This window comes from Apteryx mantelli, chromosome 25 (genome assembly GCF_036417845.1).
Source record: "Apteryx mantelli isolate bAptMan1 chromosome 25, bAptMan1.hap1, whole genome shotgun sequence".
NCBI classification, from domain to species: domain Eukaryota; kingdom Metazoa; phylum Chordata; class Aves; order Apterygiformes; family Apterygidae; genus Apteryx; species Apteryx mantelli.
In genome coordinates this window covers 8,596,876-8,624,253 of record NC_090002.1, presented here as the reverse complement: position 1 = coordinate 8,624,253, position 27,378 = coordinate 8,596,876, and the positions used below count along the sequence as shown (strand labels likewise).

Sequence of the window (27,378 nt, the reverse complement as noted above, 5' to 3'; positions counted from 1 at the left end):
AACTTGGAAAGACTTCAATTCAAAGTCCCAGACTGTGAATCTTATTTCATGCAGAAATAAGATTCGTTTAGAAAATAGACTGGAATGATAGAGCAGAGGCAGAAAAATGAAAGCAGTCCCCAAGGAACTTTCTTTATGCACATCCAATTCTTGGATTTCAAATCTATTATAACTGTTTTCAGGACATGTGTTTTGATAAAGTCTTAACTCTGGTTGAAGGGGGTCTGGCCAGGCTTTTACTTGTTTTGAGCAGTGTCCATCTTCTGTACATAAACACTGGTATTTTACCTTAGCTGTAAATACTTGATGCCAGAAGGAGAGAAACAAGATCCATATTGTCTTTAGTTGTCAGTTAGTATGGACTGTTGGGTTTAGGCTTTTTTTTTAGTGGTTGGTGTTCGTTAAAACAGGCAGTAGGTACTTTGGGGATGACACAAAACCTAGTCTGCTTGTACCTATCCGAGGTGATTTTTCCCCCAGTGCCAGCCAGCGTGGGGGTGTTTCGGGGCAGCTGCGGTGCCGGGAGGTGCCTCGCTGCGGGGGCAGAGCCCCTGCGCCATCTGCCAGCCCTGGGTGCTGCGCGGCAGCCAGCACCGTGGCGAGCAAAGACGCTGGCTCTGGGCGGTCCCCGCGCCGTTCAGGCGTGACACCAAACAGCAAACCGGAGCCCTTCGTTTGGGCTCCCCAAACGGGTGCTGCTCTGGAACGGAGCCCAGACGCGCCGTGGGCTGCACCCAGCAGCGAGGACGAGTGGCGATGGCCAGAGGAGAGTTTTCCGTCATCCCCACTGCAGAGGGATCCCGCCACGGGGGCCGCTCTGGCTGCGAGGAGGTTAGCTGTATTAATAGCAGGGCCGAGGAGACGCGGTTTTGCTCACTCTGTATTCCTTAAGCTGTCCCTGGATGGTGTCCAGGTGCACGCGGGTCCACGTGAGAGCAATTGCGGTGCTGTTTAAAACTCTTATCCTAACATCCGTAGGAGCAGCCTTGGGATCTGAGCGTTCAGGGATAAAGCAGAGCGTACATTAGGCCCCAGGGGTCTCCCGAGGGTCAGAGAGAAGCCCCCGGCTGCCCCCCGCCCCTCGGCTTGGTCTCGCTGGTGCAGCGTCGCCTTTCTGTGCAAGGCAGGGCGAGCCGGACCGTGCGCGCTCCTGCTCTGCCATCTGCTGGCATCCTGGGCCAAGCCTGGCTGCAGGCAGCATTTTCATGGGGATGAAATTGTTTCCTCCTTTTCTCTCTGCTTAAATTAAGTTTTGAGGATTTCCAGAGCTGATAAAATAAAGCAGCAGCAACAGGCAAATTCTGGCTTTCTTGGCTAACCTCGTTTGGAATGAGCACACCCTGCTACCACGCAGAGGCACAAAATAGCATTACTTACCTCCTTCCCCCCCCGCCCCCCAACCCTTTCTAGCTGAACATGCATGCTCTTCAAGATGACTTGTGTTTTTCTCAGTGCTTCCACAGGAGGGGAAACCATATTTCATTCTGCCAGCTACTACTGGAATATAACACACCGATCCATTTAATATCAGGGCTTCCTACATGCTGCTGCAGTAGATCACTTGAACAAGCAAGCAAGTAGCCTGGCTCGCCTCCCTCTTCCGACTGAAGCTTAGCACAGATCCAGCCCCCTCCAGCTGCAGCTGTTTGGGGCACTGTCAGGACCAGGCGTTACAAAACCACCCTTTGTTTTCACATCCACTGATCTAAATTTGGCCACAGTCTCCAGTCGGTCTATTTGGTTTTTTTTAACTCTTTTCTGCAGATCACCTGCTCATATGTAGAAGTCTGGTTTGAATTGCCAGTGTCCACTGGCAAATTCTGAAGCATATTCCCCAAGGTTTGAGTTGGCTGAGGACATCAGCAGGCAGCTGTGCAGAGGCTGCCTGGCTTGCAGCCCTGATAAAGTGCCTGCAGGACCCAGCTGCCAGCCCGGGAAGGCAGGTTTGGCAGAGCAGGGCTCTCCTACCTTTGCTTGGTGTGCTCTCCGGACGCTTCAGCATGGGACAACGCCGTTATTTGTGAGGCAATTCAGTTACTTTCCATTACAGGCCTGACAGGGCAGGAGCTACTGTGGCTGAACCTTCTCTCAAGGACCAAACACTGGCTGACCTGCTGTTTTGCTTGTAGTTTAGCACCCTGGGCTTAGGAACTGACTGTGATGGGCACAGAACTAAATATAATTGTCTTTTCATCCTAGGTTGGAAGGAATATGCTGACTATACTGAATAGGAGAAAAGCAAGGCAAAGGTGCAGAGGCTCAGGAGAGCAGCGGCAGCACTTTAAGGTAAGCCATCTCAGTGGAAGAAGGAGTTTTTGTTTGTTTGGGGGTGGGAGGGTTGGTTGTTTGTTTCTTTTTTCTTTAAACCTGTCCCACCCTTTGGGGTACAGGCAGGAACAAGCGTACAAATGTGCGGGGTGTGAGATGTGAGCTCTGGTCTCCCTGAAATGAAATGCCCATCCAACCCAAGTCTCGCTTTGGTTTACCTCCATGTAACGCACACATGTACAGGCTCGTTTGGGTCCTCTCAAAACCCACATTCATTGCGCAAGGTTTTAATTGAAACCAGAAAAAAAATACCCTTCATAGTGCATAGACAGATAATGCAGCGATAACAGTGCAGTGTCAGGGCAGTTAGGTGCTTGTGTAGCTTGTCCAGTAACAATCTCTCTACTGGGTACAGCGCTGCTTTGAATATTCAGTATTCAGCCCTAGGTCTTATCCTGACTCCTACAGTTTTTGCTTGTCTGTCTCTCCAACTGCATTGCCTCCTCTAGGAGCAGACACACAGTCAGTGGGGTGTACTGTGTGCACTGAGATTGCAGATTTTCTTGGAAGTGTTGTGCCCTTTTTGTGTCCCCTTGACTTCAGGCCTAGAGTCATGGATGGTTAGCTGGTTTATTTAGCTTACTTTCCAGTAATCCCAAAGTCATTCAGCCGGGGACCCCCCACTGATAGGCTGCATTGAGAGGAACTAAAATGTATTTCTTTAAAAATAAAGCTGTTGGCAGCAAACCTAATAGGATAAGGATTGTAATTCAGAGCTGTGGATGTTACAGGCAATATCAGAAAGCAATATCATCAGTAGCCTGGAAAGAAGAGGAAAGGGAATTAAACAACCTAGCCACTGTTCTACGTGGTAAGGTGGAAAGATTTTTAAAGAAAGTTAAGATGAGTCAATGGTGTGTTGCAAACAGGAGCCTAAGCTGTGACTTAGCTGGGGCCTTACCAGAGAGGCACAAGAATCCAATCCAGGATGAACCAAATTCAATACCCTTTTGGCCAATTGCAGCACCTCTCATCCAGGATGCGCTTAGTGCTCCACAAATGTCAAAGGCCAAAATCTTAATGCAGTTTATTGGAATGCAACCAGGACTCGCCTTAATGAAGTCTTATTGTCTTCCACATTGAAGGTGATATTTGGGTTTTGCAAAGAGCAAGGGAAAGGTTAAGTGATTTGGGTCGTGCAGGTCTCTGCAGACAGGGCTTAGAATGGAACCTAATAGTCAAGTCTCCTTCTTCAAATGCCTGGAAGTGGATTTTTGTGCCAAATCAAGCAATGCTGTGAACATGTCCCAGGAACAGGTGCCAACCCCCTGACCTTGGAGGGTCACTTGCCCTTCTGAAACATGAGCTCTGGCTGAGAAAGTACTCACAATCTTCCCCTGAATAGCCGATCACTGTGTCAGGCTCTGGTGCTCTGCCAAAGTCATTCTCCGCCTGCACTTTGATCTCGTAGGGTACGTAGATGGGTGTATTCCAGACAACATGCCTTGGTGTCTTCACTGTCTCATTGTACCAGCTCCCTCGGGGGTCCCTTCGCCTCCATCTCACGATGTACCTGAGGTTGGGCCCATAAGCTTGAGTTGCATTCAGAGGCTTAATAGATCAAAACAAAAAAAGAAGGTGAGAGGGAGAAAGAGCAAATGTGCTTCTTTGCTACAGGACTCTGAAAAGTTCTGTTCAGCATCTGGTTCTTATTTCATGCTCCATCAGCGAATCACAAAGGAGGTCAATATTTTTGTTCCCAGAGTGAGACATACCTATTCCTTGCCCTCCAGACCAAGGGCAGAACCAAGAACCATATCCACATGCCTTATGTTCCAGTCCATACTCCCACTGCAATTTCTATCCTCCCTACAGACTTTGGCTTATTTCTGGATGACACCTGCTGGTCCATGGAAAAAGCAAGAGCTAGTATGTGAGTATTATAATATCTGCTTAAGAAATCAGACTCTGTGAACATCCTCCCTAAACTGTATCAGTTATCTAGCATCTTCTCTTTGGTTTCTATTGTCACAAATTGTTTTTATCACAGCCTTCTCCATAGGCACTAACAGTGGCTACTCTCTTAGAGGTTTTTTATTCCCTTTACAATCTTTAAGATTTATGGTATTCTATGTGGTACATCCCGCATGCTAGAGAAGCCGAGTTCTCTATATCTTAGCATCTGTGAGTATAATGGTGAGATGCTGGGTGGCCATCAAGCGTCAAAAACCACTCACCGTCCAGGTTATCTCCATGTTGTTTCTTTGGGTCCCTGCTCCTTGAACTCCCGTTGGGTTAATTTCAGGGCCTGAAATTCACATGGGGGGCAAAGGGGGGGAGGCAGTTGATAATGCTGAAAAATGACCATTTGAGTGGTTAAAAAGCATTTGCTGTGCAAGCCAAAAATACTGCCAAGACAATAGTTAATGGCCTGATTTTTCCAGAAGTTCCCATTCAGGTTAATGGAACATGAGATTCTCAGCACTTTTGAAAATGAGGCCATTTATTTAGGAGCCTCTTTTTTTTTCAAAATGTTGTCCTAAATCTTTAAAAGACACCCACTGTGAACCAACCCTAGGAGCTGAGTCTTATGCTTCTGAAATCTGAAACACGAAGAGTAGCATCAAAAACCAACACTAGATGCCAGTAGATATTAGAGAAATGTGTTTAAAATGGTTAAACTAAGAAATGCAACAAAACTGCAAAGCTTCCTGTAAGTAAGTTCCTCATATCAGTTTTCCCAAGTATTCTGCAATCTATGAAGCATTGGACACACAAATTGAAGACCTGAGTCTTGCTCATGGACTGAAGCGCTCTTTACTTCTGCGTTGATCTAGGCTCCTGGCCAGTTCTAGCAGTGGATGATGAATTAGTGATTTTTAGAACAAACTGTCTTTTGCTTTTGGCCACTTTACATTGAGGTTCTAATTTTCTGAGAGACTTCTGAGCTTCCTGTGGTCAGAAAGGATGAAAGATTGTCTTTAGAAAGCTTACCCAGCAGCAGAATTGGGTCTTCCTTTAATAGATTCCACTGGAATGACCTTAGCATAAATCTTTCAGTTTGAATTTTGCTACTCTGCAGAATATCAATCATAGCATATGACTGCACAGACCAACTCATTCCCTCACCTGTGTAAATCTGCTCTTGTTATAGGAGCTGTAATCGTATATTGCAAGTGAAGAGTCCAGCCCTACAGGGAGACCAGTGAGGTTGGTGGCCAGCTGCTAAACACAAAGCCATGCCACCACGGCCAGCGGGACCTGGTGGAAGGTACTCACGCGCCCCGTTGGTCTGGTATCGTTCCGAGGGCGTACTGGGCAGGCTGCTGCCCACGTCGTTCACGGCAATCACCCGGAACTGGTAGTTGACGTAAGGAGAGAGGCTCAGGACAGCTGAGTTCACGCTCCCGGGATAGCTGGAGTGGTTATGCCATGTGCCAGGTTGGAACCGGTCCTCCTCAAACTGAACAATGTAGTCTGGGAGAGAGGATTGGAAGGTAAGATTAATGGCCTCAGCTCATTGCACTTCCAACCCACAAGGAAAGTGCTCCCTCCACCTGCTAGAAGAAATCAGGCAGGAATACAGTCAAGGGGGGCAGGCAGCTGACCTGTGATCGGGCTGTTATTGTCATCGCCAGGTATCCATGTCAACCGCACACTTCTTTCGGCCAAGTCTGTCAGCTCCAAGTCACGGGGCCGGTCAGGTCGTTCTGTTGGCCGATTAACAACAGACGTTAGGTTCAGCTTGTCACAGGATTTGGGAGTTCCAGTTCCTATCCCTTCTCAACCGGTGGTGAAGCCCTGGCACTCTTGGCCTAGACCAATAGGTGGAGACATGTGGTCTGTAGTTCACTTCACACATGCCATCAGCTGGCAGTCTCCTTCAGTTCTTGGCAGACCAGTGCACTTTTTAAATCTAAATATGCTCACAGACTAATTGTGCCTTGAATCCCTACCTGCTGTCTGTACACAGTGATGTTATCTGACTCGGTGGAATCATAACAGTGGCTTAGCAGGGGAATATATGATCTTAAAAAAAAACCTACAAGCAACTGTTCAAGAAATAAATGCAAAAAGATGAAAGGACAAAAAAATCTAAATAAAGATACATACTTGGCTAAAAATGCTCTGGGCACAACTCTGTTTCTTTATCTTGTCACAAACTGTGTGCTCTTATATACCCAGTTCATGCAATAACAGTAACAGCAACCCCTTCTTTCCAGGTAAGGGTGAAGAGATTCAACGTTTTATTTTTTTCCTACCATCAGGGCTCACCATTTCCAGGCATGGGTAAGGTGATTCTTGCACTCAAGAGTCAGCACTGTGGCACACGAAATAATATGTCACAGGACCTTTCTACCCGTGGCCATCTGGATTGACTTTCAAGGACAACTTGGACAGACAGGACTTGGAAGCATCAGCTCCCAGCTTTTCCAACTGCTACACCTAGATTTTCTGTTGGAGTTGTTGGCAAGGCAAAACAAAATCAATTTACAAAATAAATTAAAATAAACCAAATGAATTAGTGCTGATTACCTTTAGGTAAGTCTCTCAAACGGTTAGCAGGGACTGCTGCAAGGTAAGACATTGGTTGTTAATGGTGTTAGTTAAGTCATCAAGCTTGGGTGGTCAAAGGAGCACCTGGTGCATATAAAGCTACACACACACAGTTACAGATTTCAGAAGGAACTGATTCTGCTTGGGGACCAGTGTCAGTACGTCCTTCCCTCAAAGACCTCCAGGCATTGTCTACACACCTTTCTTCATATTTCTTATACACAGCAGAGGGGAAACATCAGCCTGCTATAGAGTTAATTAGCTATTAAGAAAAAAGGAAGGGAAAGAAATCAAGTCCAGTCAAATTATTAGGGACAAAGGATTCATACTGCACTTCTACTTCGGTGGGGCATTGTGGGTCTAAGCCAACATCACTGACGGAATGGGGCATTTTTGTGAATGGGATCACTTCAACAAGACTTCAGATGGCTGAGAGCAGGGATGGATAAGCCTGTGCTTTGTGAGTACATTTGACAGCATGCATAAAACCTATTCCCCATATTCATTTAGGTTTGTTGCTCCTTACACTGAGAAGGGGAAGCGCACAAGGCTAGGACTGGCTTACTCACCCTCTGCTTTTCAACTGTTGCTCAGCATCTAGAAATTCAGTTAAATTCAACTGCGAATGTAGGACTGTTGTCACAGAACTTCAACATTCACATTTGGACACTTTAACTATCTGTAATAACTACTTGGTTTTTGTCTCAAATGCAAATTTCCTTCGGCTCATATTCAATCCCAGTGCTTGAGTGAGTTTGGGATTAGGCAGCGTGTCTTGCTGAGTCCTGTAGAAACTGGACAATTGTTCTGCCAGCATCTCACTGAGCATCCCTGCTTTAAAGGACAATTCTGTGATCACAAATCACCCTTTCACAATCTGACCTTGGTACTAAAGTCAGTCTGCTGCATTAAAAACAAAGCACTTAGCTCTGTGCCAGTAAACTGGAAGAACAGTTACCTAGTACAGTTAGGTAAGCTTTAGCAGAATCCTTGTCCAATTCAGTACTAGCTATACAGGTGTAGTCGCCTTGGTCCTTTTCAGCCACACCATATATTGTCAGACCATCATCTTCTTTCTTCATCCTTAGAAGGAAGAAAACAATAATTGTATAGCTCTGCAAAACAGCATTAGACAGCAAGATTTGAGTCTAACTGTTCTCTGATAAAATACACCCAAAAAAAGCACAAAAAGAATGAGAGTATGTCTCTGGTCTAAAGATTTTATCAGCCAAAGATGCATTGAGTTATTCTTGGAAACCTCATTTCCTAAGGAATCAGACAATCAGCGCTGGTATCTATCTGGAAATAATCACACTTTTAGGAAAACAGTCTGACTTCGGACTTGCTTGTGTCCCCTGATCAAATCTCATTTTATGAGATGAGAGTCAGACTATGGAAAGGAAATTACAACTGTACCACTCACAGCAGATAAACTTTAATTTTGAGTAGTTTGTTATTAACCCATCTATTTTAGCAAGATGTCCTAAAATATTTGCAAATAAAACCTGAGCTCAAAGTCTCAATTTACCACTAGGAAACTGCTAGTCAGTCTCTGTTCAAAGGAGCTAACATTAAAAGTAGGAAGGACAACAAATGTTGCCTAGATGGGAACTCTATATTTGTCTAAATTATCCCTGGTGACTCCTGAAATGTTCAACAGTGGGGAAATAAGAAGTTCTAGGAGCTTGGGAGAGACAAGATGTATGAAACCGTTATGCACATACCTGTTTCCAATATAAAGCGGTGCCTCATCTTTCAGCCAGGTGACTGTGAGTTTCAGCGTAGGGTCATGCTTTATACGACAGTGCAGGCGAGGCATGGAGCCCCTCTTCACCACTTGATCTTCTGGTCCTCTCACAATCCTAGTTGGATCTGTGTAGTCAAAAAGAAAGCATTAGATACCAAACTGTAGGGTCTAAGCTGGGGAACTCAGCCAAGGATTGAGTAGAGCAGTATGACTTGGAACAGGCACATCAAATGATAGACGCTTGTCCAGCTCCCTGTAGGCAATTGAAAGCACAAAGGGAAACTCTGACATTTTCTATATTCCAAGCTCCAAAGTTTATAGTGCCTGTCCTTTTGACAGACTGGTAGTGTACTCAATTAACCCTCCCTTAATGTAAGTGATTTTTCATGCTGTAACTTTCAAAACAGGCAAGGAGTCTTTTGATCTAGAGACCTAAGTGATCCTACCTTTGACCTCCAAGCGAACCTGGGCCTCTGCTTTACCCAGGATGTTGGTAGCGACACAAGTGTAGATGCCCTGGTCCTCTTTCCGAGCCATGTTCATTTCCAAGCTCCCATTTTCATGTGCCTTGTAGTTTCCTCCATCCAGAGTGTTTCCCTGGCCATTCTTAAACCTCACAACAATACAAAGTACTATTTGTAAGGGAAGAAACAGCAGGAAACCGCACCGTCCTGCCCCCCCTGAAGTGGGCAGCAGTGCTGCCATTCTTACCATCTGAGCGTGGGGATTGGGGAGCCAAAGAAGGGGCAGTCGAGACGGGTCCTGTTGTACTGAATGACTCTGATCAGCTGATTGCGAGGGGCTAGTATCCGTGGAGGCACATCTGCAAACAACAAAAATCACAGTCATTGAAAAATAAAACCAACCAGTACCTAGAATAATATTCCATTTTCAGTCTTCTCATCCACCCTCCCTTTTTCTTTCTGATCAGTGTTCTTTGTTCACCCTGTCAAGACTTTGTACAGCTTCTCCATTCTTTTTCATCTCTCCTTCCCTTTCTAGCCTCAGTACATGAAACAACTTACATCTTAGCACAAACAGTATGTGCTCACCCTTGCTGGACTTTGTATGTGTGACCTTTAAGTCTGCTGTAGCAGAGGGTCTATTGCAGGCTTTGCAGGAATATGACAATGGACTTTTCATCCAAAGCCCAGTGCATAGGTCATGTAGCTGCATACATTGGTCTCAGAATAGCTAGCAACAAACAGAAAGGCAAATAAATAAAGAAAGCTTGCAAGGAAAACTTAAGTATATTGAGATGTTCGTCTCCCATAGGAGTAAAAGTAGGAGTCACTGTTCTGCAGCCAAAAGCATCTCATGAACTGAGCGCTTACTGGCTTCTTACAGTCACTTCTGGGCTGGCCTTTGAGAGGGCTCCTTCTCTATCCACATGCAGAGTCCACAGCTCAGGGCCAGCCGGTCGCAGTAGGTACTTACCCAGGACGCTGACAAAGGCGTTGGCGAGAAGGTATCCGTGCTCGTTGGAAGCGTTGCATTGGTACACGGCACTGCTGCCAATCTGGGTATCTCGAAATACAATGGTGTCTCCAGCCACTTCACGACTCGGGTTGGGGGGAGAAGCTTGAAAACACAAGAGACAGAGAAGACACTTCAGTAGGAAATTAGAATTTACAAGGCTCTAAATTCTATTACACATCTTTCCATCTCAGCCTAGCTAAAAACAGATGAGCACACATGACCTGCCCTGACTACAAAGAAATGGTCCAGCTGGCCTCATCTCAAACAGGCAGGTGGTTTACGTGCTGCAATGCCTGGACGCAGTGCACACACACATCAGCAGGGTGCCTGGCACCCTACAACAGCTCTGGCTCTCACATTTGGACGCTACATTCTTGGCTACTTTGTCATAAAGAAGGTGCAGACCTTTCCCACAAATATGTACTTTTTTTAGCATTTGTTTGCAAGGTGTTGGAGCAAGACTTTGTGGCGTTCAGCCAGCAATAGTGTTCCCTTTGCTTTCAACCTGTTTCTCCTTCCTGGCTGCACAGTGGGTAGCTGGGAGAGGCAAAGTGTAGGTGTCCGGGGCTGCGCAGGCCAGCGAAGGCCATCCGTGCTCACCTTCTATAGGCTCTCCATTCACCAGCCACTGTATCGTAGGCTTAGGGTTGCCATTGGCTCGACAAACCAGTCTGCCATCCTCTCCAGGGGCCAAGATTAGGTTTTCTGGTTCATCCAACCAATACGGAGCAGCTTTAAAATACATAAATGTACCAATTAGAAATGTAGCAAAGCCCAAGCCCCCCCTTTCAGACATGCTGAAACAACTAAGAGCAGTCCTTCCCATGCATGCTGCCCCAACTTCTGGTTAAAAAAGTAAGAAAGATGCCAAGGTAAAGATGATGTACCCTTCACTCTCACTGAGATCGTGTGGCGGATGCTGCCCATCTTGTTCGATGCCAAGCAGAAATACTCCCCGGAGTCCTCCTCGGAGACATTGGAGATGCGAAGGGCCTTGTTAAAGTTTTCCAGCTTGGTTTTGCCTGCTGGGAGCTCTCCTCCTTTCTTGTACCACATGATGTCTGGCGCTGGTCTAAGGAGAGGGGAGGAAATAAATGCCCTTGCAAGACGAGAGAAACATTCATAAGAAAACAACATCTATTCAGGCACTCCGAACCATGCAAACCCAGGGAGAAGGACTGATTGAACAGCTGGGACACCCTCCCTCCCTCCCAGCACAGCCCCTGATCCAGGACCCTGGACATCACCAGCTGATCAGGAGTGGATTTTGTCTTGTGCCTGGACCCTGAGCGGTGCTCTGGGAGCGTCGGCGCGCAGCCTCTCGCAGCGCACCCCAGCAGTGCTGCGACTGGCTCTGCCCCTGCCCAGGGCACTTCTGCAGGCCCACAGACCACAAGTGCCCTCACCCACCGCTTATACAATGCTGCAAGGGGCACCTAGGAGGTTTGCAAATACCTATAAGGATAAATCATTGTGGAATTATCCAAGGATTTTGCCAGCAGGCGAAAGATAACTTGTTTCTCTGAACCCTGCTGCAAAACTCAGCTTTCCTGCTTGCTTGCAAGCTCTTATGCTCCATCCTTTAAGCAGGTTATGAGAGTATAATTAACATCAGTTAAAAGGAAGGGAAGGGAATGCTCCCGTTCCTAAGCAGAGGTTATTTCCCCTGGTTTCAGTGATTCAGCATCTTGGTCTGCAAAAGCCCGGGTCCCAGGCCATCCCTGTGGGGGTGCTGCCCTCCGCCGCCTCGAGCCGCGGTACGTACACTCCCGAAGCGATGCACTCCAGCAGCAGGTCCACCCCCCGGAGCACCATCTGGCTGCTCGACGTCCCGTACGGATACATGAAGCTGGGAGTTGTTTCCGTAACCCCTCGGGCTGCAATCAGCAGGAAAGAAAAACACAAAAACACAGTGCTTTTACACCCTCCACAGCGACGGGGAGGCACGTCCAGGGCCAGAAACGCACGCAGCTTTCAGGAAGAAGCCGTCGGGTTCCCGCACGAGCTTGCGGCTGGAGGGAGGAAAGTGAATCCACCCTGAGAAGTGCCTGGGGAGCAGAGAGGGGCACAATGTCGATTTTTAAAGTAAAAAAACTGGGAACAGAAAGGGTTTTTGGCAGGCGGGAAATACAGACAAAAGAGGAAAGAGAAGAGAGGACCTGCGAAGGGAGCGGAGCCGCGGGGAGGGCGCGTGGGAGCCGCGCCAGCAGCACTGGGCCGGGGCCGGGCCTCCTTCACCTACCTGCGCCTCTAGCAGAGAGCGCGGTACGGGCCGGGCGGAAAAGAAATTGGCTGAAATCAAATGAGGCTTGGAAATACTGATGGACAAAACACTTAACGAAGGACAGAAGTTGCAGACAGGCGGGCACAGGGAGGGTTTAACCCGGCAAGCGAGCCGCCTTGCCGGAGGGCACCGTCCGCGGCTCCGCCAGCGTCGGGCTGTTCCCCCCGCATGCCGTGAGCGCTGGGCCCGACGGGGCAGCTCCCTTCCAAAACGAAACAGGACTGGAGAAGGTAGCGGCAGCGGCCACAGCGACAGACACCACGACTGAGCGGGGAAGTGTGACGGGAGGCAACCGGGGGAGACACGAGACAACTGTCTACAAACACACACAGCGAGGGGCTCCTTGCAAAAAAGACTGGGATTATTAAACTAAATCAGTGAGGACAGAACAAGATGAGATGGGCTTGAAAGCAGCAGTAGCAGAGATGGAGGTTACGAGATTAGGAAACGGAACAAAACGGCCCGGGTTGACGTAGGGTCGCTACAAATAAAGGGATGCACGGCGAGGGACCGCGTCCGTTCGGGAGCGCTCCGCCAGGGCCGTGGCGGGGCGGCCCCAGCCCCTTTCCCAGCCCCGGCCCCGAGGGGTCCGCTCGCTCGGTGCGCGGGACGCAGGCAGGCGGGTGCAGCCCGGCACGGCTCGGCGCTCCTGCAGCGCCGGGGACGCCCGCCGCTCTTTGGGGAGCCTCTGCGCGAGGCTTGGTACAGGAGGAGGGCTGAAAAGAAACAGGGGAGAGAGAACAGCGGCTGTTTATGGAGTCCGTGTCAGTCTGCTTCGGGAAAAGCTTGCGAGCAGGCCCCTCAAAAGAAGAAAAAACCAACAGGAGTTAAACCGTGCCGCTGAGACGGCTCCAGAGATGCCGGAGCCCGGCCACGCACCCCCCGCGCGGCGCCGGCCCGCCGACGGGCAGCGGGCGCTGGTCAGAGCGTTAGGCAGTTATTTGGTTAATGGATTACCACGGCAGACAAATCTTGGCCTTGGCTCGAAGGGACGGGACGCCGGACAACGCGCCCGGCGCGCTGGGGTTGGCGTGCCTGCTTCTGGAGAAGCTCCCTGTCCCGTTTAGAGCCAATGCAAATGCACTGGAATTAATTACAGAAGCAGCAGCTGGAATTAAGGTCAGTATTTGTCAACAGCTGCCAAACCTCTGGCCAGACTCACAACGTTCACTCTTCTCGTGCGATTGGGAGCGTGGGATATTACTTGATAAGTAAACGCTGGCTTTTATTAGCCAGCAATTTGCGACCTGTTTGAACAGGCTGCAGGTTTCACTCCTGGGCTGAACCCATCTGCTCGGGAGCCCGGGCCGTAACTCAAAGACATAAGCAGCAGTGCAAGCCAAATTTTACCAGCCATATATTAATGATGAAAATTAAAAATAAGGAAGATAAATTAGTATTCTACCACTTGCTGAATAGACCTAACAACAACACTGCATAGCTGATAAGCTTCTGCCTTAGCATAGCACTACTAATAAGTATTTGGCTATTTATAATCGGGAGCAGCCAGAACGCGTCTCAGGCAGATGCAACATTCCAGCTCCGAAGTCGCGGCACCTACAGCTGCAAGATGTCAGTCAACTAGCAACGTCTCACTTATCTGTCTGGATGGAACAGAACTGGAAAAATAAATCCCATGGATATTTATTTCTGCTGAAAAATCAACTCTGCTTCCCATATATTGCCGCTGTTGCCTCCACCTCTGCAAACCTGGGCTCATTCGGCTGTGAACAGGAGATCCCAGAAACTGCCGCTTCTCGCCCTGGCGCAGCCGCGTGCCGCCCTCCCCGGGGTCCTGACCTGAGCTTTTAAAATAATGCACCTCAGCTTGCAGCTCCTGTCTGCTTAAAGGCAGTAAGAGGAGTACGCGCATCCAGAGGAAGCCCGTCTGCGTGCTACCTGTGCCACTGGCCAGCTTTAAATCATCCTACAGGTTTGCCAAAAAAATAAGAATAAAAGAAGACCTCCGTTTCCATTTTAAACAAGGTGAGAAGCTTCTGGAGCTAGCAGAGGGCTCCCAGCTAATGAAACATTCAAACCAATTAATTCTTTGAGATCATTTTTCCTTCCTAATCGCAGAACAGTTTGCCTAGGCAGTTAAGCTTCTCCGGCCAGGGCCTCCGGCGCCTGCTCCGAGCGGAGCCGAGGCGGGGGGACACCCACGCGACCAGCCTGCCCTCGGGCTGGCTCGGCCGTCTCGCCGACCGCTCACGCACCGCTCCCACGGGCACCGTCTCGCCGGGGGGAGCCGGGCTCAAGCCTGGCCGGAGCCCGGCAGGGAGACGGGGGGAGATGACAGCCCCCAGCCGCTCGGGTTTCTCTTCCCCATCCCCTTCCGCGTAAGGAAGGCAACCCGGTAGGCGGCAGCCGGTGCCCGGCCACGCAAGCTAGCCAGACCATTCTGGGGAGAAACACGTGGTTATCGAGAAAGCGCCCAAAGAATTTTTTCACCAGTTCATTAATTATTAAGAAGTTCCAGGTTTGTAGCTCAGTTTTTCACCGTTCATTGAGGGGGTCTTGGATGGCTGATCTGAAACAACTGAACAAATAAAACATTTGCGGGGACGTGAAGTTTCCATGTAGTGCAAATAAAAGGCAGCTTATTCTACGTATCTATGAACAAAAACAAGGAGAAATACATGAGACTGTGATGTGATTTTCCTAACTAGGAGACTGACTAGTAGCTTCACTTTTCCCTGTACAAACACACACAGTGGGAGACGGAGAAACCCCGAGACACCACCGAGCGAGTCTCCCCCCCGAGCCCGTGAGCGCTGCAAACACACAAATTGCGCACGGGCAGCGTGAAGGCGTTCGCTCTGAAACGCAGACAGCGCTCGCGCTGCTCCCCTAGCTCAGCGGAGGAGCAGGATACGTTTAAGGAGAGCTCTCCGCAGGATCTTCTCTTCCAGCTGTTGCAGACCTTGCGCGCGTTCAGTGCGCCCACGAGCAGAGGCGTCGCCTCCTACTCGCCCTCTCACTGAGGCTTGGTTCGGTCTACGCAATCCCCATTGAAGCTAGTTTTGCTTGCAATCCCCTTTCAAAGCCATTCGTACAAACGTTTTCAGACTAAGCCCAGCCCATCTTCTAACACCGCTGCTTCCTTGGGAGGTTCAGCACCCTGCGGATCCTTCTCCAGGTTTCTAGCGTGCTCAGGCCTCCTCAACCGTCGCAGAGAAACCTCCCCCTCAAAACCAGCGGTGTTGCCGAGAGGGAGCAGTTTCCCCTCATCTCAGAGGAGTGTTCACGGGGAGGAAAGTTGTTCTCCCGCAGCTCTGCCACTCGGCAGCAAGCACAGGACGGACGTATGTCCTGTAATCGCTGTGCTGACCTGGACCCCCCTCGCTCCCCTCCAGCTTTGGGAGGCAGCAAGAACCTGTCAGGATCTTGGTTTTGGAAATCCCACTCTTCCTGAATCAAGCATGTGCTTCAAGCTATCAGGAAAAATGGGATACGGCACCACTTTAACTGTATTTCTGCTAGCAAGGCCCCGAAACCTCAGAACCTCAGCTCCTCATGCGAACACGGGGCCTCATTGCTTGCGTGCCAGCTTCTCCATCACGGGCTGTTTGTTTGACACCGGCGGGGAGGCGACGTTCCTTCCTAACTGCCCATCAGTTGGAGAAATGCAAATGCAACGGGCTCGGTTCCTCCGCCCTGCGTCATCAGGGCAGTCAGCACTTCTTGCTGAACAAAGCCGTGCTTCTGTCACCGTGCGGCGGTGGCTTCACGTGACCCCGGTCCCTGCAGGCTCCAGCTGCCTCCTGACCACTGGTGAGGTGCCAACGTCCCTATTTCCGAGGCAGGGAACAGGGACACGGGCTGCCCGCCACAAAAGAGGACTGCAAACTGAATCCCAATGCCCTCACCTGTCTTGTCCTCCTTTTCTAGCACTCCAAACTCTTTTCTTAGCTGACAAAAGTGCTCTTTGTCCCCAAAAGTCTCTATGGAAGAAGAAAATGTGCCCTGCATTGCGTGGGGGCACAAACAAACCTCCTCCTCCGGGTGCAGAGCCGGAGGGAACATGACACGACGTGGGCTGATCCGAGGAGCTCTCAGAGCAGGATCCCACTGCGCGGCATGGGACCGCTCCCGGGCCATCCCCGGCATCGCTGCAGCGTGCCGCCGGCCCACGCCCGGGGGAAGAGGGGGAGAAAGCAAATCCTCCCCCGCATCGCCGAGGCTGGCAAACAGACTTTGTGTCGCTGCTGAGACTGTTTCCACTCTTGCCTCATCTGGCACGGGGCAGTGCCGCTGGCTGGAGGGCTGGTACCTGCTAACGCTCTCCTCGCCGGGGGTATTTTGGTGGTCTTTGGTGAAGCTTCCACGTACTTGGTTACAGCTGTGCCTTCAGCAGCCTATACAAACACCCCCGTTCCCCCTGCTCCGTTTCCCCTTGCAGTGGAAAAAATCCACACCGGCTCCCCACCTCTGCTTATATTGTCCCATCGCTTCCGTGACACTCTCCATCTATCTCAGGGCAGCAGCCGGGCCCTGGGGAGCAGCACGACTGTGTGTCTGCAGCATAATTCATGAGCTCGGTACAGGCTTCCCCCAGCAAACTGTTCTCCCTGCTCAGACAAAGGGGAAAAAGGATCTCCCGAAAGCATTCGGCACGTACATAACCGCCCCACAAAGAAACAAAGCACCAAGCTTTTGAGAAAACCAAATACTTCTTTTTTCCTCCTAAGTCAATGCCTATGTTTAGCTGAAAATACAATAGATGCTCTTTCTGAACACAGAGAAAAGAGAGATCTTGGGTATTATCTTTAAACCATGAGCCCTTTCTGAAGGCAAACCACCTCTTCTGCAGGGGAGCAAGCTGGCCTCCGTTCAGCCCTCCGGACTTTTTCACTTGCTTCAGATTCTACTAATCCAACTACCCCTAAAGCTGAGCTCTGCATATCCAGTTAATTAGCTTAAATCTCAATCGTTTTAAGATGTCAAAACTTTTAGGGGCTTTTGTTCCTGTTGGGTTGGTTTTGTCACACAGCTTTTGTGAAGTTCAGCCTATAAATCACAGATCAGAAAAAGGAGCACATACATGCAACAGATACAGGAGATGCTGCTACCACGTCGGCTCCTCGCCTGGTGCCCTGGGCGAGCAGCTCGTGGTGTTAGCGCGGGGTAAGTCAGGTTAGGTAAAACGGGGTTAGGACGTGAAGTTCTCCAGAAGTCAGTGTTGACTCACCACTGTACATGTCAGTGTGATTTCGAAAAGACGTTTCATTATGGGGTTTCTCTGCAATAAACAAAAGACCATGAGCATACCGAATGCGCCAAAGCATGCACGGGGCACCAAAAGGTGCAGCGGGGGACAAGGGAGAAAACAAAATGAAACAAAAACCAAAGTAACTTCCCAAAGGGTAAGAATAGCGCAGACAGGCAACATGAGCAATATAAAAGCATCAGAACACAACTGTCCAAAAAGACACACAGCAACATAAGGCAGCAATAAAGGAGAGGAAAAATAAGACTGCTTTTCAACTGTAAGAGGGATAAACAAATAAATTGATGAAAAATATCAGGTAATTGTATCATAAACATTTCCTTGAATTGAAGGGTTTTTTCTTTTGGCATAAAGACATCTGTATCTTTGAAAAAAAAATCAGTTCATTTTTGAGAAGGAAATTTTTTTCTCTCAGTTTCTTAACTATGAGGCAAACATAGTTCTGCTACTTTTTGCCAGCATAAAACAAACATTGGACACAGCCAAGCAACAGCATAATCATGCAGAAAGGCACGATGAAGGCGAACAAATAAAAATAATAATAATAATTAGGCTTTAAAAGCATAATCAACTGTAAAATCCCTTTTAACCACAAGGTAATTAAGTAGATTATGTTTCATGCAAAATACGAGCTCTTCAATAACATAGCGCTCTCATTTATTGACAGCCACTGCCAGCCAACACCTATACTTGAAAGAGAAAGCTAATTGCTCTGAGAGCGCTGCGAGAGCCGGGGAGATTTGCCGTCTAGGCCCACAGCTGCTGCAGAAGAGTCAAGTGAGCCTGGATTTACGGCACGCTGAGATCTGCCTTCCTATTTTCACAGCGCCTGTTACATTAAATATTGTTTCGAAGCATGAGAACTCCCTGGTTTCTACTGGGATATGGCACAGCCATGTCACAGCATCACCTACCGCGCTGGAGACTTTAGAGCAATTAAGGAACAGCTGGTTACGATACAGCTGTTGACCTGAACCTTCAATCATCAGCTCACACAGGGTCTTTATGCAGAAGGGTTAAGAGAGCCCACCCGAAGTCCAAGAGCTACATCAACTAGGGTAAACTAGAGAAACCCTCCACAAGAAAAGGCACAGGTGTCTCCCCCAAATTTTTCCATTTTTCCGTTCTTGCATACAAGATCATGACAGTCAAATGCAAAGATTTTTCAGCAGCAGAGTGAACAACCTTTTTTTTTTTTTTCTTTTTTTTAAAGACAGTCAATGTCCATTGCTTAAGGCAGAAATCATTGAACAGCTTGAGACAAATACAAACGCATCCCTTTGAACGCTGTACAGATAAAGAATATTTTATCATAACAGACAAGAAATTAGACCCTCAGTGCTTCAGCTTGTAAGGGCCTCTGGGGAGCTTGTGGGCTGGCATTTGCATCTTACAACACCGCAGACATTTCCAAAGGAAAACTTAAGAGATGGTCCAGGATAATTGGAAGCCGAAGGACAGCAACCTTAATGAGACTTGTAAAGAGCCCGGGAGCACAGACACTGCAGAGGCACCTGAGCATAACTGCAGGAGGAGGGGAGCATTTATAGCTGTATTGCAGCTGGCTGCACAGAAATCTTCCAGGATTTCTTCCACACATTTTTTTCTAGAGCTTGATCAATATGTCAGGCTAAAGCCTTTGGAGGCACAAATGAACACAGATCTTTGTTTGCCAGAGTTTCTCCAGCTCACACCAATTTAGGACTCAGGCCTTCAGTTACAGACAAATGTTGTCATTATTTGGCCAGCTCTGTAAATGGGCAAATAAAATTTAGAGTGAATTGCCTACAGATATTCTTCTCCATTAGCAAAGAGTCTATTTATAGTATTTGCACTGCTGATTCTCCACGTATGCTTTGTATAGAGGTGAGGGTGTTACAATAAAAGTGTAAAATACTAGAGGCCCAGTCTGCTTCTCCCACCAGTTTTAGGTCACTGCTGTCAGAATGCTTTAATAGAGTTAATTCTATTTTAAGCTGTTGTGAGAGCAGATTAAGCCCCTGACCCTGGGATTCAGGAGTGCTTCATGCCTACTGTGCACGACAGCCTGCTCCCCAAAACACATCCTTGTATCTGTCAGAGCACACGACCCCTTCCTCCCTCAACTACAAAAAAGGTAAGCGGGACCTTAGCAGGACCTGAAGATGTTCTTCATCTGGCTCCTATCTGATGACATGGCCTGTACGGGCCATTCGGTGTCAGCCTCAGCTGAGACCATGCTGGGTGCTGTACACATACACATATAACAAAAGAGAGCCTGTTCTGGAGGACCTGCATCATCTCCTGTAGCGCTCAGCTCATATCCCCCCGCCAATGTTCCCACCAACCAACTGGCACGCCATTTGGTAGCATCAGAAACTTGCCTTCTTTAAAGGAATCTCCGTTCTGGAGGAGAGACTCGGGGTGCCTGGACCTGCCCATGGATCATCTCTTCATACGGCTAGAGAGAATTATATGTGTGCTCCTCCTGGCCCCCAGAGGATGCTCTTCACTGGGCCGAAACTAAGAACGCCAGTCATCCTGAACGCTTTCCACGTGTACACACTCAGGCTCCAAAGGGTCAAGCCCTTCTGTCACCATGTCCCAGAGCCAAGGAGCTAAACAGCAGCTCCTGGTCAGTAGGTAACTTTGAACTGTGTGAGGTGGTTCATTAATCACAAAGTTGACCCACGCTCAAGCCCACTCCTGCGCACTGGCAGCAGTGCAAGGCTCAACCCACCCCGGGCGCAGGCAAGTCAAACGCCGCTGCGGAGAGAGGAGCTGCGGTTGGAACAGGACAGAGCTGGGCCTGGTGCTTTCTGCTACGCTGATGCCAACTGCAGCGGCATCCAAGAGGACTGAGCCCACATCTCTGGATGCCCTGGGCTGATTAAAACATCCACCTATACGCTCACCCAATAATCCAGATGGTTTGCAGAAATGTTCTGTACAGCTAAATAAGTTAAATAAGGCAACCAAGGACATAACTCCAAATCTGGGTTCCCTATAAACCTGAGCCTGGAGCAAACCAAGGCTATTTCCCACATTTAAAACTAGGAAAAGATCACCAGATATTATACATTTCCCTAAAGATGAGGGGAACTGCCCCATCTTTGTTGAGATGCTTTGAGGTTCTCTCAGACACACAGGCACAACGATACATGCACACAGCTGTCTTTGCAGTCCTGCCACCTATAAAGCTGTGGAGCTGGCAAAGCTCTGAAACACTGGAAGGAAATCGGCTACCTCTCACTCCCACATTAGTAGTCCAAGGACTATCCTTCCTTATCCAAACAAGTTCTTATCCTAAACAAAATGACGGAAGCCACTCTTCTCCCTGGTAGGTCTCAGGGCTGTTGGGGACTCGTACAGGGTGGCCTGAAAGGAGAGCCATGCCGAGAGCAGTCAGAGAAAGACCCATCTGAGTGATCACCGTGACACTTACTGGTTTTCACCTTGAGGGTGTACGGGTTTTTCTGCTGAATGGTGTGGGTGAAGTGGAAGCGTGCATTACAGCTGTAGTCCGTCTGGGCATCTTGCAGCAAGACATTGGAGAAGTACAAGTCCCCGTTCTGGCCCTGGGAGACGCGCTTGTCTTGGTGGATTGGCTCCATGGCTGCATGGGAGAATAGGAATTCAAAGTAAGTCAGAGCTGCCAAAAGAAATACTAACGCTCCTGGATGCTCCCATGGGTGACTGAATAAAGGAGAAAGTAACCCTCCGACCTAAGCCCCGTACTGGTGACTCGATGCTCTAATCTAGCAGTAATACCTCTAAAGATAATTATTTTAAATAAACAGTGCAGGCAACAGAAGCGCTCCCCACAGGGAGTGAGGGTTCAAGCTGCGAAGGGGCACTCGCCCAACTTACAGCTGCTCATCCAGAAGATGACTGGAGAAGGCAGGCCAGGCGGTGGGTTGCACTGTAGGCTAAGTGGAGCGCCTTCATCAACCTCTATCACATCCACCTTTTCCTTGGGCCACAAGGGAGACCCTGTGAAAAGAAGAGTAAAGATACAGCAGGCAGTCTGATGAAGGGATCGTTTGAGGAGAGATTCACTTTGCAAATCTCTCCCCTCCTTTCTTCCCGCTGGACCTGGCCTGGTTTCAATGGAATGGCCTTGATGCAAACTTTATTTCTATATGTGCAAGATTTCCTGATGCAGGTAACAAATGAAGCAGGCTGAGATGTTCGAGTGCTGAATAATTCCCGTGCCTCTTCTACAAAATCCTGTATGATGCAAATATTGACTGTACCCCTTAGGGCAGCTGTCTACCGGGCTTGTTCCTCCGCCAGGACTGGGACAGGGTGCTCTACTCACTAGAAACCTGGAGGTGGATTTTGCTGGAGAGTGCCGTCCCGTAGTCGTTCCGTGCAAAGCACTGGTATTCGCCCTCGTAGTCATCTGGCCGGCCGCCACTGTGGAAGTCGATGACCAGTGTTCCTGACCGCCGCCGCATCGATACTTTGGGGTCTTTTGCCACATTGAAGAACTTCCCGTTCCGTGTCCATGAAAAACTGCAAGCATTGGGGACACGCTTGTTTTGCAACCGTACACTGTATTCACATGGTGAGATCCTTACAGCCAAATTAGCCAATGGTGTAAAATGGCTCAGCTCCACTGACTCCAGTGGAAGCGTGGCCAATTTAGACCCGCAGCAGGCTGGACCCAAGGAGGCCAGAGCTTCTCTAGAGCAAGCCCTTATCTTTTATTGGCTCTAATAAATAGCACAACTTCGATATAACAAGAGCTTTAGATGCGCTTACGTGGGAACAGGATTCCCTTTAGCTTCACATTCAATGAAGATGTTGTCCCTGGGGTCGACGATGTAGTCCTTCACAGACTGCTTGGTGATTGTGGGGGGCTGAGGCACTGCAAGGCAAACAAGAAGCAGTGAGGAGGGTGGTGCAGAGAGGAAGAAACCTCTCTCTTCTGTCCTACAGCAAATCCTGCCAGGTTCTTGGCCTGGTCCCCAGGCTGGACATGCAATTTGTAGACCAAAACCCTTTAAGACCTGAGGAAATTACCACGAGCATTGGTGGGCTGTGTACTATTTATCATCTCTCAAACCATGGGCACTGTTCAGCCTCCCTTTCAGGCTGAGAAGCCCATATTTCTTGCTTGGTGTCTTGGTCTCATTAGGAAAGCTCACAGTTACTTCTTCCTGCTACCAACAGGTCATCTGAATCAGACTGACAGATACCATATCTGTGTACCTCCAAGAAAGAGGCTGCAGCCATGACACAGAAACAGAGAGCAGCTACAAGAAGTTTACAGACACTCCCTGAGCAAGAAACAGGCCCCAAAGCTCCCAGGCTCACCCACAAAGAGCACAGCAGCAGTGTTTAGGGCTTGTGAAAACGGGCACACGAGCTTGGCACACGGGCGTCTGCCAAGCAGAGGAGCCTGTTCTCCTCCGGGATGCAGCTTCAGCAATAACAAGCCTCCACAGAGTCAACGTTTGCATTGCAAACTTACTGCTTTGGGGCTACCAGGCCTTGCTGTAGTACCTCTGCGAACCCCGTGTGGCTGGGGAGGGAAGATGGCTCGTCCTTCCTACCCCAAGCCACTCCGCAGAGCGTGAAACGCAGCCCCGTACACCCTGTGCCAAGCAAGAGCCTCAAGCGGCCCCGGTTCCTTATGCCCTGCTCTGGACATGCGGAGGCAACTACCACGTACACAGAGAAGATAAGGGTAGGACTTACATTCGCTCTGAATATTTGCTGTTATTTCCAAAGTGCAAGCATAATAAAAAAGAAGAAAAAGGGTTAATTAAAGAGCAAACCTATATACGCATACACTCTGTACACAAATATAAACATTACATAGTTACTGTAGGGTCTGCAAATACCCACACATCAACACACAATCATTTTGCATGAATGATTCAGGTATGTTCTGATCCACCAACTTACCGTTCGCGTGTGAGACGCCTCTGCTGAGCAGTCCTGGTCGCTGGTCACTGCCTCTGCACCCTCTGGGGCCTTCTGGGGCCAGAAGAGGGACCAGTGTGGCCTGGGGAGGCTTCAGTGTCCTCACACCACCCGCCTACAAGCCTGCTGGTGCTCCAGTGGTCCAGGTGGTCGTATGCCAGGGTTAGGAGCATCAGAATTACCCTGAATCCCCCCGTTTCGTCCCCCTGAATCAGAGGCTAACATGCGCCTGATAAACCCTGATGTGGCTTTTTAGGTGGAGGCCAAAATCAGAGAAAGCACCTGTAAAATCCAGTAAAACGGGGCAGGGGAGCAGTCGCAGCCCGTGCAGGGCGCCCGCCACGCTGGGACGGGAGATGAAGGCTTTTATTCGAGGAAGCAAACTTCTTACCGTGGGGGCCAGCGGGACAAACCACTTAGAAAAGCTTAAAAGAAAGAGAAACTGGTGCAACTGCCCCAGCACAGGGCAAGGGGGCTCTGCGGCTGCTGTCAAGGGCACCGGTACGAGAGCGCTGATCTCCGCGACGCAGGGAGGGTTTGACGGCTCCCGGCACGCGGGGAATGGAGCTCCGCTGCTTGCAGAGGCTGCCGTCCGCACGCTTATCCAGCCCCGCTCCCACGGAGCAGCTGTGCCGCTTCCGCACCGCCTGGCCGACGTGGGGAAACCTGGTTCGCGCGACACGTTCGTGAGCTCAGGCTGGCGGACGCAGGGCGGCCGCCGCGGGGGGCTAAGGCAGACCCGACCACCAAGCGGCTTAAACGGGAGACGAAAACAAATTCCCCAACTGCCCTCGGGGCCTGGATGAAAGGAAAAGGAAGCTGATGCACCGTGTCTCAAGCGGAGCTAAGGGAGGGCTGCGAAGGGTCGGCTGCCTAATCCTCGCCCGGCGCCAGCACGCGCTCCTCTCCCTCTCCCTGCGACAACGCGGTGCAGGGCGCTCCAGAAACGGGTTCAGACGGATCAGAAATGGAAACAGAGTGGGCAACGCGGGCCGAGCCGCAGGGAGGACACAGACGCTCTGCCGAGATACCTTCAACCCTCCCTTCGCCGCTGCGGGGAAAGCCTCGCGGGGAGCCTCGCCGACAGCGACGCTGCGTTAGGAGGCAGGGCAGCGCCGGGGCGTTAAAAATGTGCCGTCCGGGGATTTTTATGCCATTGCCGCCTATTCTGGGTAGGCAAAGCCAAAGCACGTACCAGGCTTGGGCTGTGGCAGCTTGGCCAAATCCACACAGGCAAAACTGACCCGAGTTTTGTAGCCAGAACGCAGTATTTCTGCTGATTTTAGGTCATGTGTTTGTAAATGTGTGTCCCACCGACGTGGCGGCAAAGGATCCATCCGAGAAGGAACGACAGGAGCGAGCGCTCCGTTTCCACCCCCCTTCCCCAGCAGCAGGGGGGGTAAACGGTGGCTCCCGTGGCTCCGCGCTGCGCAGGGGGAGGATGAGGACGAGCCTAGAGAAACCGTGAGCCCCTGCAGGAAAGCAAGGCTGCCTTCAGCACTGCTCCACCCGACACCAGCATTGCTCTTACTTTTTGACGGTCACATTACATTTAAGCTGTAAAATTGCTCCTTTTCTGATAGGAAGCACAGGAGCAGCAGAGGAAGGCTGGCTGCAAACCCAGGCAGTTTTGCCCGACTGCACTGGCTGCTCCTTCCAGGCAGACTGCTGGCATTTCTGAAAGGTTATAGATCCTAACGGAGCCGGGCCTGAGAAGGAACCACCGAGCTCTGTGCATCCAATAAAATTCCCACTGTTGGCAGCAATGTGCATGTTACAGCGCTGACTGCCGTGGAATAAATATTTTCATCCAGAATCATCTGGAATGGAGCAAAACGGGGACTCAAGCTTGAGTCTTGCACAGATAAGAGATTGCTCTGGGTCCCCCTCCTTGTGCTTTCAAGTTACGCAGGTATTTATTCACCTTGGCGAATCAGGGCTTTCCCACCTTTCCTCCTCAGTTATTTTCAAACTTCAGCGAAAAGCCACTGCCCCAAACTTTTCATTCCCAAATTTTTCATTCTCCTTTTGCTGTCCATCAGTTGAGCATGGATGCAGCCAGCAGACCCAGGACTCCACAGAGCAACAACCCGCAGAGTAGAAATCCCTCCTACAAAGAGCGGCCCTGGTACTTCAGCCTGAATTTAGACCCTGGCAAAAAGCTGCTCTTGTTCTCCGGATGTGCTGCTCGCTGGAGGATTTCAGTGCATCGCACTGCCAGAATATATTCCCTGCAGCGCCAGACTGATTATTATTAACAGCCCCTATAGGAGGAAGCTGCGAGACAAAGAAATGATGAAACTGGTTTCCAGACCAGCGGTTGGGATAGAGCCTCTGAGCCGTGGCTTAGCAGCGCGCTCTCCGCGCCACCCCCGTCCCAAGCGCGTTCAAACAAGTCACGCGTTTCCCCTGCGCTGGCCTGAAGATGCCCACTCAGCAGAAGGATCGTTATCCCCTGTTCCCCTTCCTCCTCGCTCCACATCCCCCAACTCTTGCGCTTCTGGATCAAACTTAAGTCTCATCTCATAATTAACCGAAAAGTCCCGACAGAGAGATAAAAATCGTGCAGCTCTACATATGACCTTCCTGAACACCACTGCCCCGTGGGACCTGGATGCCGGCTCGCGGCAGCATCTGAGCAGACGAGCAGTGAGCTCGTGTCCTCCACGAAGGAGCACACCGAGCCCCGCGCATGCACCGACCTGCCCATTTTGCACAACTTCACTATGTCCGAAGCATCAGTGCTGCGACCAGCAGAGGTCGGAGCTATAACTCAGCCGTGACCTGCGGGATAGGGACACCTCTGCTGATAGATCAAACCCATTTGGAGTAAGCTGGCTCTGCCGGCAAAGCCAGTATTCAGGCTAAACAGCTAACAGGAAAAGGTGTGCCAGCGCAGGACACAGAATTGAAATAATTACCAGCAAAGACACATCCTGGTCCTTTAAGATGCTAACAAAATACAGCAGTGTTGTCTTCAGCACAAATACAATGTAGATGTCCTTAGTAAAATGAGCTTTTATGTCCAAATGGCTCAGCCAGCACAACGGTAGCAGGAGGGACGATGTCTCCCAGCTAGCTGGCCTTCAAGGAGGTAACACAAATCTCTGCTGTGCTCTGCAGACACCCCACGAGTCCTGGGATGCTCTGCTTAAATCAAACAGGCTAAAGATTTGGCAGGATTTTATTTCCTCCAGACCAGCTTGGCCCAGGTGCTCTGTCCCCATTTTGATATGGGGTTTCAAGCCCTTGCTCAGTTTTTGAGGTAGACTGACTAAATCACAGAGTGATTTAAGTGACTTTCTGGATGAACAAACTTCAAAAACAAACAAAAGAAAAGGAAACCTTGGGCTGGACTCAGCAAGCCGCCTGGGCTCTGCTCTTCCTGGCTCTCTCTCCTCAACCACTGAATAGGAGTAAAACAGCACTTACAGTCAAGAGGGACTTCAATGGCGCTGACGAGGTGCTGGAGGCACAGGGCGAACACTATTCCTGCGCGGGCGAGCTGCGGTCTTTGCATTACCATCTTGGACGCCCGGACTGCGTGCCGGCCTCGGTGCCTTCCCGCGAGGCAGGCACACACCGACTTCTTGGGTCCTCACCTGCAACACAAACGCAAAAGCGCGGATCACCGAGCTGGTTGTGGCTCTGCTTCCTGTCTTCTTCCCTTCAGCAACTGTGGCGAGAGAGCGTTTCCAACCCCAAAACACTCATGCAGAAGGGTTTTGACAGAGCCAGAAATGCTTTGCTGGCTCTGGTGCCTCAGGTACAAGCCTGCGTTCCCCGGCCTCCCAAACCCCTTCTGCTGCTGACAAAAAATCAGCCCTGCCGTGTCATTCGTGCTCAAACCCCAGCGAAGTAGCCGGGAGCAGAGCAGAGCTGTCCCGTCCCGCTCTGCCC

At 49.9% G+C, this 27,378-nt stretch overlaps 1 protein-coding gene across 1 annotated transcript in view; it reads right to left on the bottom strand.

Annotated features, from left to right (window-relative positions):
- The window catches only part of NFASC (neurofascin), a 60,674-nt gene extending 33,670 nt beyond the window's left edge, over window positions 1-27,004 (bottom strand). Inside the window, exons 1-21 of the mRNA XM_067310697.1 lie at window positions 26,911-27,004; window positions 23,251-23,268; window positions 22,312-22,417; window positions 21,866-22,062; window positions 21,415-21,537; window positions 20,990-21,160; window positions 17,527-17,577; window positions 11,817-11,928; window positions 10,939-11,123; window positions 10,652-10,783; window positions 10,010-10,153; window positions 9,284-9,395; window positions 9,019-9,185; window positions 8,550-8,697; window positions 7,784-7,908; window positions 6,805-6,840; window positions 5,877-5,978; window positions 5,548-5,745; window positions 4,506-4,576; window positions 3,657-3,879; window positions 878-993 (exon numbers count right to left, since the gene is read on the bottom strand). Of these exons, the coding sequence (XP_067166798.1) occupies window positions 878-993; window positions 3,657-3,879; window positions 4,506-4,576; window positions 5,548-5,745; window positions 5,877-5,978; window positions 6,805-6,840; window positions 7,784-7,908; window positions 8,550-8,697; window positions 9,019-9,185; window positions 9,284-9,395; window positions 10,010-10,153; window positions 10,652-10,783; window positions 10,939-11,123; window positions 11,817-11,928; window positions 17,527-17,577; window positions 20,990-21,160; window positions 21,415-21,537; window positions 21,866-22,062; window positions 22,312-22,417; window positions 23,251-23,268; window positions 26,911-27,004 (2,631 nt within the window). The remainder of the gene's footprint in view (window positions 1-877; window positions 994-3,656; window positions 3,880-4,505; window positions 4,577-5,547; window positions 5,746-5,876; window positions 5,979-6,804; window positions 6,841-7,783; window positions 7,909-8,549; window positions 8,698-9,018; window positions 9,186-9,283; window positions 9,396-10,009; window positions 10,154-10,651; window positions 10,784-10,938; window positions 11,124-11,816; window positions 11,929-17,526; window positions 17,578-20,989; window positions 21,161-21,414; window positions 21,538-21,865; window positions 22,063-22,311; window positions 22,418-23,250; window positions 23,269-26,910) is intronic.
- Between the last annotated feature and the right edge of the window lie 374 nt (window positions 27,005-27,378).